The sequence below is a fragment of the Colius striatus genome, chromosome 14 (assembly GCF_028858725.1).
Source record: "Colius striatus isolate bColStr4 chromosome 14, bColStr4.1.hap1, whole genome shotgun sequence".
Lineage (NCBI taxonomy): Eukaryota > Metazoa > Chordata > Aves > Coliiformes > Coliidae > Colius > Colius striatus.
Genome location: NC_084772.1, coordinates 9,538,170 through 9,551,786, shown reverse-complemented (window position 1 = coordinate 9,551,786; position 13,617 = coordinate 9,538,170). Strand labels below are relative to the sequence as shown.

The 13,617-nt window shown below is 39.8% G+C and overlaps 1 protein-coding gene across 1 annotated transcript; it reads right to left on the bottom strand.

The window, feature by feature from the left end:
- Positions 1-1,627: 1,627 nt before the first annotated feature.
- Positions 1,628-12,975, bottom strand: DNAJA2 (DnaJ heat shock protein family (Hsp40) member A2). Its single transcript, XM_062007307.1, has 9 exons — positions 12,795-12,975; positions 10,019-10,078; positions 8,946-9,169; positions 7,568-7,648; positions 6,858-6,991; positions 4,952-5,148; positions 3,174-3,318; positions 2,886-3,013; positions 1,628-2,398 (listed from the first exon to the last, which is right to left on the bottom strand). Exons 1-9 carry the CDS (start codon positions 12,870-12,872, stop codon positions 2,210-2,212), a joined length of 1,236 nt encoding a protein of 411 aa, XP_061863291.1. The 5' UTR covers positions 12,873-12,975; the 3' UTR covers positions 1,628-2,209.
- Positions 12,976-13,617: the final 642 nt, after the last annotated feature.

The window sequence follows — 13,617 nt, the reverse complement described above, 5'->3', positions numbered from 1 at the left end:
TATTACTGACAACACTCTTGTTTATTTCAGTATTCATAGGACAGTCATTATGGCCCAGTTAAAGCATTAACAGCTATGTTTAGCACTGAACTTCAGTCAACTACTATAGAGTTAGTAACTCTAGTAATACTACTTGCAACTTCAATACTGAAACCAAGACAGTGTATGTAGACTGTTAGTTTGTCAGGTTTTTTCTACACTAACTGCTTAAAGGGATACTCTCTTAAGAGAGCAAGAGATACATATGAAAGGGCAACACCAAAGGCCTCACTCATTGAAAGATGCTGTTGTGAAGAGCCTTAGTCCTGAGATTGCATTGAAACAGAACTTGACCAACTCACACTACAGAGCACACTGAAGGGAGGATGGGAAGTTGATCACTATCCAAAACATCACCATAAATCCCTTCCTCTCTCTCTACACTCCTCTCCTTAAGCAATGTGAAAGTAAGGAAAGAAAAAGTTGAGTATAGAACTCTTTTTTCAAAGGAGGTAAATCCTAAAGCTACTACTTACAAGCAGAAAACAGGCATTTTAATTGTTTAAGCATTACAACTTAACATGAGAATGGAGCAACATGTAACCAGGGCTTCATGAAAAGCAACTTGAAGTTTTAATAAATGAAAACAAAGATTCACTAGATTAGAATGACACAGCACAAAAAGGCAGTACTGAAACACAAGTCAAACAGTATTTATTCTTGCTTCAGTTTTAGTGTCTGTAACAAGGATGTTCAGCAACACTTCAAATGCCAATGCCTACCCAAGCACAAGGAAATCCTTGAGGTTTGCCCCTACAACCTCATGGGTAAAGTGTCAAGAACTGAGTAATTATTAAACATGTCACACTTATTTGTAAAGAAAAGTAAAGGCATCTTTCAACTTCCTCACTCCAACAGAGACAGAAACCACTATAGAGAAGCAGCTTACCAACCAAAGTTCATGCATGTTCCTTAACACTGCAACAAAAGGCTTGGATAACTAACTGTACCTCATAATTGAAATAACAATTTCTTCTTTGTTGTAGTATTTTTATCAATTAAAAGTATATAAAAAGGAACATAAATGAAGCTGGAAAACTTATGTCTTAATGAGTTAGAAAAGGAAATGCAAACTACTGGGAAAGTAATAAAGCCATCTACATTTAGTATGTTTCCAGGTCAAAAGTTTTTGTCAAGAGCAACACTAATCTCAACCACTTTATAAACTGTAAATGCAACCACAAGTGGCCAGGCATAATGTTCATTTTCACAAATATTTGTTAAAAATTGGTAAGGTCATCTCTAAGGCTAACTCAGGTTTTGAATTTGATTCAAAGGCTGAGAGAAAGACACCATCATTTTGGTATTTTATCAGCATTTAAAAGTTTTTGTTTTCTTCAGATTGAACTCAGATATCCTTGTTTTCTTCATACAAGAGAGACATGGCTGCAAGCCTTCCCCAGGCCCATTTCTCATATCTCATTTCAAAAAAAGACTTTCAGATGTGCTACACAATCATTACCTAACTGCAATCTAGTCTTAAAGCAGCTTCAGCGTCCACGTTTATAAAGTGTCTACCATCCACACAGTCTTTGTACACAGAGTAGTTAAAGCCACTGGAAAAGTAAGAGTTACAAGGCAAAAGAAATATATTATACACCAACTGCTTTTATTTAATTTCAGAAACCGTTCACAAGATGGTAGAAAAAACTTACAACCACTTCTATTTTCATCTTCCATTGTTCCCAGTCAGCTCTAAACCATTATGTGCAAAGCCCATTTACCATGCATCTAGATGATAGATACAGGCTATGAAATTCTTTATTCTACTTGTAGCAGCTTACGCAGGTGCAGCCAAATACCAAGCCTCAAGACAAATTGTACACAAACTTTACAATGTAGAATTTGAATTTAAAATATGAAACTTAAAATCTACACAAAACTGGTAAAAATCAAGCACAGATACGAGGACAAACTTAAAACCCATGTGAAAAGGAGTCTCGTCTTCCTTTCAAGTGCTTTATTCTGCTACACAGTCAAAATGAAGATGTAAGCTTGTGGTTAGTTTAAATTACACTCTGTAGATACTATAGACCAATTTAAAAGTTACACATACAGCAATAGATGTCCATTGGTTCATCTGGATTACTTATACAATCCAGTTGGATTGTTGAAAACAAGTCAGGCAAAATTTGAAAGAAAATCCTTGTGCAACTTTTTAGACAAACGTTTACTGATGGGCACACTGTACCCCAGGTCCATGATGGCTACTTTCTTCATCAGAACTATCATTATAAGCTTCACGTCTCTGGCCACCACCTGAACCACGAGTGGTATCAAATTCTTGAAGATCTACCTCTTCTGCATCACCAATTACATTGGGAAATTCTGGTCTAGCTGGCAGAAGATCTTCGAGTTCCTGACACAAAAAGAAAAGTGTATTCAGTACTGCATCTACAGCTGCTAAGTAAAGTGACCAGTTTCTCACAGCTTCAGGACTTAGTCTCAGAGCAGGTTTGGTTTAGAAGCCTAAGCTGATGTAAACCCCAAAGAGCATAGTCACTTAAAAGTATCCAAAGTATTTGTATCAACTGCAAGAACAGCTTCACTTATCAACCAAAAGTGCAATCAGTAACTACAGCTGCACTCCAAAAATTTATCACACCGCAGCAGGAAGATTCTTCTGCCCTTGTCTGCCCAACATCTGCACAGTTCTTAAGCAGGTTCCACAAAATCATATTCCAATGGATATTTTCAAGTTACATGTTGCCCATAAACAATGTTAAAACAATACCTGTACTTGCATCTAAATTTAAGCACTGAAAAAGGCAAGTGAAGTACACCACACACATTTTGCATTTACTGTCAGGTAAGACCATCATATTTATATTAGAGAAACTACTTACTGAAAGCTTTTCTGGGCTAATCCAGTTATTTTCAGGAAACTGAACATCAAATTTAATGTAAAGATCTCCCTTCTCAAAAGGATTGCGATACTGTGGCATCCCTTCACCTCTGACTACACGAACACAACCTGTAATTCAAACAAGTAAGCTGGAGAGTGCTACTTCAGAACAAATCTCTCTGTATATAATTCTGTCCATTTCTGTAGCCTGGTTAACAGGACAGGAATGGGATTAAATGTTCAAGAATCACAAAAGCAGTCAAAAGAGCCCTTATGAGGTCAAGCTTACCTGGCTCAATTACTTTTCCAGGAGGATATTTAACCACAATTTGACGTCCATCAAGGTGCTTAAATGTGAACTGAAATCCACACAGTGCTTCAACTAGTCCAATCTTGTGTGTCATGTGCAAGTCATTCCCATCCCGCTGGAATACCTAAAAAAACCCCAAAACAGGAGATATCTTTTCTAGTCCTATAATCCTATCTTCACAAGACTCATTACTTAGAATTCATTTATTAATTATTCTTAAATGTCAGAACAACAGCTTTCATTAAAAGTTGACTTGATTCTGTTAATTCAAATAGCTTAACATGCCTGGGACAGTTTGTGCCTGATGAAAGTGCCATCTATGACAAACCACACTATATACTACGAAGGAGGTCCAAATTTAAAAAGAAGGCCTGTATAGCAGCAGTCCTCACTTATCCCTAAGATCTTCTACACAAGCAACCTATAAACAAAATTGATGCCAGTTTGACACTACTTCCCCTGCTCAGAGTACAAAAACCACAGCTTCGTTTCCTACCATTTAACTAGTCACCATGCATTATCTGTTTCAGAGCTCTGATCTACAAGTTTACAGATGTCATAAGTCATCTTTAAGCCATTACACTCAGGACTCTTAATTGGAATAAACCTAAGCTTTATCCACTGGCAGAACCATGACTTCCACCTCAAGGGAAATTTTAACAACACTAAAGGCCAGTCTAGTTTTACTCACTAGGATACAAGGTGCAGTATTTTTCAGATCTGTTGATACTGTAAAACTAGATGTAGTTCATTAGAAGACAACAGAAGTGGTATTCACCATCTGGAATGTGCTGTCAAGCACATCTGACTGCTTTGTATGCTTACAGACTTTCTCCGTTATCATAGCCAAAATCAAATGTGATGCCACATTACAACCAGTATTACACAAGAAAAAAGAATGTGTAAAGAACTATGCAAAACTGATTGACAAATTAGTAGTCCTTGAGACAGCTTTGAAAAGCTTACAAAGAACTTAATTTTCAGGTAACCAACAGTATCTCCTTAATATGTGACTGGAATTTAAATTTGTACCCAATGCTATTCTTTGTGCCACAACAGAACCTCCCCCACCACCTATCATTCCATTTGGCATTTTTTCCACAGCATTTCTTATTTAATCACTACTAATATCTGACTTCTGTAAACAAAAACATTTTTTAAAAAAAGAAGCAATCACCTCAACTCTGCCCTAAAGGAGTTGTAACAAAGAAAAAGATAAATTACAGTATTTAATTCAAGTCTGAGTCTTAAACTACTATACGACAAACATGTCTCTTTGTTTTGTTAAATGCATTAGTAACAACAGCATTCTGATATATTTCCACCACCCCAGTGGCAGAGATGGAAACCACCATCTCGGAATCTTAATAAGAGTTCCTTGCTCTGTCACCAAACATTAAAAAAAAGCAACACCTATCATTTTGTTAGCATCCCAAGCAAAGCAGACTGAAGTTAACATCCTGAATGACTCTTCACTGTGTCCACTGGATCAAAGCCAGCCTAAGCTTACCTGAGAAAGCTAACTTGTATTTGTGTTAGGAAGCAGCAGCAGACTCTGCATGGTCTATGACTATAGACTTGTAAAGTTTGTTCTGCCTCACCATTAAAGCCCCGTTACTTGCTATAAATCTATTCAAAGCTATTCACTCCCAGAGCTGCAATGATATGAATTACTTTAAAATGAACAGCCATCTACATCACTTAAATATTAAAGACTAGGATAAAAGGCATTTAAAATATAAACTCAAAAGCATTACCTCATTCTCCTTTTCTTGGAGTAAGAGGACAATATCACCTGGTTCCACACCTGGAGCCTGATCTGCTTCTCCACTGAATGTAATTCTTTGTCCATGTTTCATGCCTTTGTCTACATGGACTTCAAGTATTTTTACCTCTTTGATCACTTTCTTCCCTTCACATTTTTTACAGCGGTCTTTTTCATTAATTACTTCACCTAAAGAGAGAAATTTTCAGTTCACAGATTTCCTCATAATTGTCTCTTAATCTGAAGAAAAAAAATTAATATAGGCTGAAGAATATGTGCAACATGAGTAGTGACTTATATGTTGCTTTATTAATTCCTCAGGAAAGGAAAGTCAGGCTCAAATTAACCTAGCTGAGGGGCAACAAAAAAAAAAGGGGGGTGGGTGGGAGGGTGGAGAAGACAACATGACAAACACACACATAACCTTCCAAGCTGTCTTATCCACGATTGTGAAAACAGGGTGTTTTAGAGAAGGATAAAACATGACTTTGTCTATAGCTTCTAGTGTTCCTTAAAACTTAATTTGACTTCAGTATCCTTCCCACTCAACTTACTACTGTGGGAAAAAAAAGCCTCCTTTTCCATTCCTTGTTGGGCTGGAGGATTACAGCTATAAGAAAAAGGATGAAGCTACAACCAAACTGAAGCATAATCCCCCTCTTAGAAGTCAGAACACACATTTCAAATTATTTCAATGAATTTAGGAAGCTTAGTTCTGCTTCTGTTAATATTGGTGAAAAAAGGGTTACTAGGTTCTGTTCACTGACAGCTACATTTTCTACTATAGCACCACCACAATAAAGTACTATGTAAATGCAGCCAGTAGAACTAGTGTTGCATACAAAATGGAGGGATGAGAGCTGGTCAAATCAGTTTCATGCAAGAATATACAGGTTCTCCTACACACAGAAAAACAGCACCAAAAAAAAACCCCTGACACGTAAGGGATTTCACTTTTAAACTCTGAAACTGAACAGTGTTTCACATTCTTCGTTACCTCTAGCAAGGCAACCATTTTTCCCAGTAAAGTGGAGTTCAACTAACCAAAACAGCAAAATTTTCCATTCCACTTCACCTTTAGTTTTTCAAGTAAGCTATTGTCTTTATTCAGAGTAACCAAAAGACTAGGTCATACGCACTAGGTGCACGTATGAATCCCAGCACTTATTTCCAATACTGCCCTAAGTACCACAAACGGATACACTTGGCTTAAGACATTAAACTTGCCAGCTTAAACCAAGTTTCTGTGAAACAAAATATAACATCACAATGCAGTTGAAGTAATTTCATCCGTAGGTTAGATATGTAAAATGTGTAAACAAGATGTTCAAAGACAACATAATTTATGAAAATGTTTTGACAAGTCACAAAATACAACTCTCTGTAACTTCAGAGTATTGAAGAGCAAAATCATCTACAAGGTGATGTCACTACTCTGTCAACTACAGAAGATCCAAAAAGGAGTCAGTCGCACAGTAAGTACAGATCCCTAAAACCAACCAATTCAGCAAACGTCATCATCTTACTTTGAAGAAGTTAAAATCCAACTTCACGTTTTCATTCTTAACCTAGACTTGTCCTTGAACATTAGGACAAAAAGCTCCTAAAACAAAGTATCTTGTTATTTAATTTAACACAGGAGTAACAGCAATATCCACATCTACGTGTTTTTAGAAACAATTAATCCCTACTCTTCAAGCTTCCAGGCTGCTTTTTAGCACATAAACACCGTAAATCTTGTTGCTGTTCTAAGTAAGTGATTTTTCCATGTGGACATCAGACCGATTCCCAACTGACTAGGCAGGTGCAAAATTGTCTGGGATTAATTCCTCCTAAGATTTAACCAGGAAGTTCGATCCAACTAAATGCATTTAGTGACATAGAATAGTTTGGCCTACCTTCTCCATTGCAGTCAGAGCATACAGACTGCATCTGCTGAACCATTCCAGGAGCCAGCTGTCTGATCATGATACGTACACCTCTACCCCGACAAGCATTACATTTCTGAACAGCTCCAGCCTTCCCTCCCTGCCTAGAATAGAAAACACCAGTTGCATGAAAATAAAGATTTTCAGAGATACAAAAAAAAACCCCACTCCAACCCCCACCCATACATCAGTAGGTTAACATGCCTAACTGCAATGCCAATTATAATTAGGTTCTCTCTCCCCACTGTCTCACCAAACAATGCCATTGAATAGTTCCAACATCATCAACAGTATCACTCAAGTTCCACAATTTTCTAGTCTGACAGCAGGCTCTGGTAACTCAAATACCACAAAATGGCAGGGGTGGGAAAGGACCCCTAAAGATCATCTAGTTCCTCTCCCCTGCTAAAGCAGGTCCACCTAGACCAGGTCACACTGGAATGCATTGTTTTGATAAACTCAAGGAGTAAGTTGTTTACTGTAAGAGGGAGGGAGCCCTGGCACAGGCTGCCTGGGGAGGGTGTGGAGTTTCCTTCTCTGGAGGTTAAGTGGAACTTTTTGTGTTCAAGCTTATATCCATCAATCCTAGTCCTATCACTGGACACTACAGAAAAAAAGGTGTTGCCTCATCCTCTTCACATACATCTTTTTTAAATATTCAAAAATATAAACAAACTTACCCATTACATGCACTACAAAGGACATTCTTGCTAAGTTGTAGTTTAGTTGTCTTTCCATTATACAGATCTTCTAAAGAGACTCTAAAAAAATAAAGCATTTCTCCTGGGTTATTTAACAACTTACTCTCCCCATGTAATTAAAATACTTGCCTGGGACAAATAAAGAAAAATATCTTCATAAACTCCTTAAATCTGTCATTAAAATGAGACTTTTAAAGCACCATTTTAGTTTTGACAGTCACTGAAAACAATTCCATACATACAAAAATACACACATAATCCTTAACAGTTTTGGTGAAAAGCTGTTATTTAATCTGAAGAAAGCAGATAGGATTGGCTTGTGTTTCTCAATAGGAAACAAGCTGATCTGGCATTTTAGGTTTTATTATGTAGTAATAGTTGAGGTTTTTTTTCCAGTTCTACCAGGCAGGTAAAAAACAAACCTTTCTAGACAGTCCTGACAATATTTATACAATGCATACATATGAACATATACACAACACCTATTAGTTGGGAGGGGTTAGCAGGTCCCCAAGGCCACTTAATTCCTTTAGATTTACTTGCGTTTCCGGTTTTTTGGAAGCTCTTGAATACACTATCAAACTCCAAAAACCTTCATAATATTGATAGAAGTTTATGAACACATTTACTGTTTCTCCTAAAAAGGTTTGTTAGTGGATAGAAATTTCAACTCAATGTATTGAGAAAAGGTTGCCTGGCATCACTGTGTACAAAGCCACAGGTAATTAATAATACAGTGTGCGTTTAAAAGTACACAGACTTCACTAAGCACTGTTTGTCAGTTTAACTTCAAAACTCAGAAAGAACCTGCTCGGCAGGCAAAAAGCCAATCAGGATTGCAAGCAGAGATCTACAAAACACAATTAGATGTGATATTCCAGCATGGCTTTAAAAAATCCCAAACAGTAAACCAAACCCACCACACATTTTCCAGTAATTACACAGTTCAACTTTAGTTTCAGCAGGTATTACGCTACAAATGCAGGTCAACTGAAGTCTTCTCAGAGCCTTAGTACCTCTGCTTCCCTAAGAACCCAGCTGAGGGTAATACTTGGTTGTTGAATGCTTTTCCAGATTAAAACTTCCAAACATAACTAAGGAGCAAAATCAAGGAAAATAATGCTCACAAAGTATCCACAGGCTAATAGCAAACAAAAAAATTAGGGTAGTCTATAAGATCAATCAACTGTGAAAAGTAACTCAACATGACTGCCTTCTGGGCTACAAGACACACAGGTCTGAAAAGCAAATGCAGACTGCAGAATCTGTCAACTAAAAAAGTATGTCAACAATACAACATAGCAAAGTACTGATCAAGAAAGCTTGAAAGCACAAATTTATGTATTAAGATACTCACTTGAGTGGATGCATCATATCTTCTCCTCTTCTTCTACCATTACGACTTCTACTCTGACCACCCATGAAATTGAACAATCCACCACCAAAGATATGGGAGAAAATATCGTCCATTCCACTGCTTCCACCACTACCTTCTCGAAGACCCTGTTCTCCATATCTATCATATAGCTCACGTTTCTCTGGATTTGACAATACTTCATAGGCAAAGCTTATTTCTTTGAACTAGAAGAACAGAGTCAAAACAGTGTATGATAATTTAGAAATTCAAAATAGTTTTTCATTCTCCTTCTAACATGCAAGACTTAGAAGTCAGACTTGGGCTTAGTTATATTACCTTGTATCATACGATATTACATTTTATTCCAAACTGTCATTGATTTTGTTCTTTACAGTGTCTAGCACAAGACAGTTTTCTTACAAACAAAAAACCAAACTGAAGAACACCACCAAGTGTACAATATTGCAAAAAAACCCAAAATCCCCCAGTTACATACTAATGACAAAGACTTCAAGATATGTTAGTCACTTAAAATACACTAACAATTAACTTAAAATGCATATTAACATTGCCTTTGAACCAAATTAATATCTTTTCAGTCTCTGCTCACCTCTAAGCAGTAAGAACCTCAGTTCTGTTAAAAAGAGAACCAGCTCAATCAGTTTTGAGGGGTTTTTTTCTTTAATTGCAAATAGCATAACAATTCTAATTCAACCTTCCTGCATATGTAATTTGTTTTATACTGCAGCAGTTTCAGGAGCCTCCACAAATATATTTTTTCCATGTTGGAAAACATAAAACACTTACTATTTTTCAACCACCTATGTAGATGTCAGTGCCAGCTGACATCATCTCAGCAGATGTAGAGAGCATTACCATCTCAACCAGTTTGACTCAGTCAACTGCTGCATTTTTTCATGTGGTTTGAGGTTGGCAAGTAGACAAGATAGGATTCCCTCTCACAGTTGTTATTTTTTAACAATGTCTAACAGCAAGCCCCCAATGCCTGCATTTGGTCCCTTGGATTCTACAGTAATAACAAACTTCAAGAATATAAAAAAAGGAAGTCTTACTTTGTCCCCTGCATTTGGATTCTTATCAGGATGATATTCCTTGGCCAGCTTTCTGTATGCCTAGTTGAAACAGTTACACAATTAGTTTTAATTTTGATTAATCAGTTCTTTTCTAAGCAACTCAAGTAACGTTGTCAAGAAGAAAGAAAACCCTAATAAAGCAAAGTGAAAAAATGAATGTTCTGAAATCATTCACATGTTGAAATGTTACATAAAAAATTTCTGACATTGGTATATGCATAAATGAACTATACTTGGATTTGAACACAACTAGAGCACACACAATAGCTAGAACTAGTTTTTCTGTTTATCTTCATTACCTTACAGGAAGAATCACACTGGATTTTCATTAACAGGACTTACTCTATCAAATCTACTCAAAACCTACAATATGACAATTTGTTTCAACCCATTTGTCTTTCACCTCAGTCACAGCAACACATTAACAACAAAATGGCTGCCTCAGCTTATCATTCAACCCTATCAGTCAATTCTCACAATAACCATTTTATTCTTCCTTATCTATCAGTAATGGAAGAGTTTTCATCTCATTTCAACAGATTACATGTGCAGAAATATACAGATCTTTGCCTTTATTTAACCTCATTGTTCTGAAAAATAAGTAAGTACAGCCAATTCTCTAGAAGAAATTTTTCGCATTGCTTTTTTTTAAACAGTACTTCTACTCTCAGGACCATCACTTTTTCTACAGCAATATTTGCTCTGTCTTGCTTATACTTTGTGTAGTCAAATAACACAATAGACAAACACTCCTACAATTTGAGTTTTTGATAGTAAAGACCTCATCTCTTCCCCCACTCCACATAAACACTTTACAGCAACAATCAGGGGACAGAGAGTAAGAAAATACATGGTACACAGACATCTTTTGAGGGTTTTTTTAAATTATACATAGTAAAAAAGCTACAATCATGCAGCTGCAAACAACTGAAACCCTAGTTCTTAAAGTGGACTTCCCAAAAGTTCTCTTTTTCTAGAACTGAGTACCTTTGACATGCAATGAAGAAAAATTCTAAGAAACTAGTGAAACAAAAATGGAACACTGATATTAAAAGTGAAATATTCTAAAGCACAGTAAATGTAAAAAACAGATCTCATAGGGCTTAAAGAACAAAATACCCACCAGTAACAAAGTACAGGCTTTCATAAATCTATATTCTCTGTAATAATAATGTTTTTCTCCCATATATTTTAAGGAATCTAACAAAAAAAACCCAACAAACCCAACAGAACACTATCTAACCTGGAAAAAAGAATCTTGTGTGGTAATCTTTAAAAGAGAGAACATTCATGTCTTTGCTGGTAACAGGATTACAGTTTAGAGCAATTCTTAATACCACCCATGCCCAGAAGGAAGCTACAACTATTTATTTAATCAGAATCAGATCCAGAATCAAGGCCTACATTGGCACCACAATATAACTCCAATAAAGTTCATTTAACTAATAGGTGTTAATGCCTGTTCTCTCAGTCCCTTTTAACTAAACTATTATCTATTTGTTTTCACTTTCCTATACTATTATATAAGTTAAAATAACAAATTAATAGAACATTCATGTGACCTCTCAGTGGCAACAACACACAGCTGAACTTCTTGCTATTTGCAGGAAGTTGAAAACTTAACATTCCATGATAGATTTATCATATAGTACTTTATTTATCATATAGTACTTAATATTGAGCAGCACAGATCATCCAAGTGGAAAACTGCTTTCAATTTTAAATACTCACATGACATTGACATCTTTAAGATAATTTAGTAAAGGAAAAAAAAAAATCCTTCTTGCTTGTGTTTGGCATACAGCACTATCTTCTCATTACATGCCTTCCACCTCTAACAATCTTTCAACACTGCAGTTGCCTATCCCCGCACAAATTAGGCTGCCACATGCATGATGGGTAACGCATAGTTGTTAATACCAGCACCACCCATCAGCGGAAGCAGGTCACTGCTAGTAAACTGTCTAGTTAATTACCCTGCCTCACGTGTAAATGGTCATTAAGGCCTTTTACAAAACAGTGTTTTATTTCTACAGAACGGAATGGATGTAGTGACTCGTTATACTGATGACCCCACTCCAAGTTTTCACCTCCCTTCTTTGTTTACCTTACCTTGTCGCTTTCAGCCTGAGAGGCATCAAATATGTGAGTAAAACGAAACCTTACTAAGGCCTGCACGTGCAGCAGACAATGGCACCACTTAGAACCTACCGGTCCTTCACAAGAATTCTTACACCCGAAAAGCTTTTCGCGGGCTGCGAGTATCGCTCTGCCGCGCCGGAGAGACGCGGCGCTGCGGGGGCGAGACAAGCAGAGTCCCGGCGGCGCCCGCAGAAGCCGGTACTGGGACAGCACGGCCAGGCCGCGTTACTACCTCCTCCCATCGGCTCGCCCTCTCCTCCAAGGGCTGCCCGCGGCCTGCCCCGTTCCGTCGGTGCCTGCCCGCAAGCCGGGCTCTAGAGGCCCCGCGGCGCGGCCTACCTCGGCGGGCTGAGGCGGCACCGGGCGCCTTTCCCCGGCGCCGCACCCTGCCCCTCGCAGGCCTCAGCCGCGCGGCCACTGCCGCCAGGCTCCACTCCTCGCCTGCGGGGCCGCCCTGCGGCTCCCCTCTCCTCGCTTCCCACCGGTCCCGGGGCCGCTCGCCGGCCGCCTCAACCGCCCAACGGGGCCCTGCCCGGCGGCGAGCCTGTTTCCCCTCCCCCACCGCTCTACCGCCCGGTCTCCCCGGGCGCCGGCCGCCGCCCCTTCCCCGCACCTTCTTCAGCTCGTTGTCGGAGGCCCCGGGCGGCACTCCCAGAATGTCGTACAGCTTCGTGTCGGCCACGTTGGCCATGGCGGCAGTGAACGAGCGGCGGGCCGGGACGGTCCGAGGGGCGGCGAGGGCGAGACCTGGAGCAGGACGAAAGCCGCCGCGACGTCACGCGCAGACGTCTGGCGTCACCACGCCGCGACGCGGGAGGAGCCCGCCCGCCCCCTTCGCCCTTCGGCGCCGCGGCCCCGCCCCCTCGGCACACTTCGGGCGCCTGACCCAGTTCCGCGGCGGCGCGCTAGGGGGCGCTCGTGACTAACAGGGGGAGGGGGGGTGGGGGGCCGCGCCGTCGTGAGGGGGCCGCGCCGTCGTGAGGGGGCCGCGCCGTCATGAGGGGGCCGCGCTGTCATGAGGGGGCCGCGCCGTGAGGGAGAGCAAGGGCTCTTTGCCCCGAACAGGGAAGATGCCTCCCGCCGTGACAGTTGAACCACCGGAGCACAGGACTGTATCCTAAGCATTACTCCCTGTCGTTTTGAAGCCTGGAATTCCAGTGTCTTCCCCGGAGCCCTCTTCCTGCCGCGATTTCGGTGTGTTCCTAAAGTACGTCACTGAAGTTTGTGGGGCAAGGGGCAGCTGTGCACCATCCTACTGCCTCACCTCAAGTAGTGACGTATTTTTCTTCAGGGACCTAGTGCTAAGGCTTCGATAGTTATAAATAGCATCGGTACCCATCTGCTCCATTTTTGTGTTTTGCTCCACTTCTTGGATCTTAAAAAAAGCACTAGTTGCTGTGCTAGGCCTTGAAGTGACTCAGAGGAGTGTGCTTGAC

Bases quoted from the DNA above. Each gene is read 5' to 3' on its own strand.
- DNAJA2 (XM_062007307.1), bottom strand. From the start codon at position 12,872: ATGGCCAACGTGGCCGACACGAAGCTGTACGACATTCTGGGAGTGCCG. The intron at 6,992-7,567 runs GTAAGTTTGTTT...TTTCTATTCTAG, and splicing joins CTTTGTAGTGCATGTAATGG to GCAGGGAGGGAAGGCTGGAG. The intron at 2,399-2,885 runs GTAAGTAGTTTC...TTTTTGTGTCAG, and splicing joins TTAGCCCAGAAAAGCTTTCA to GAACTCGAAGATCTTCTGCC.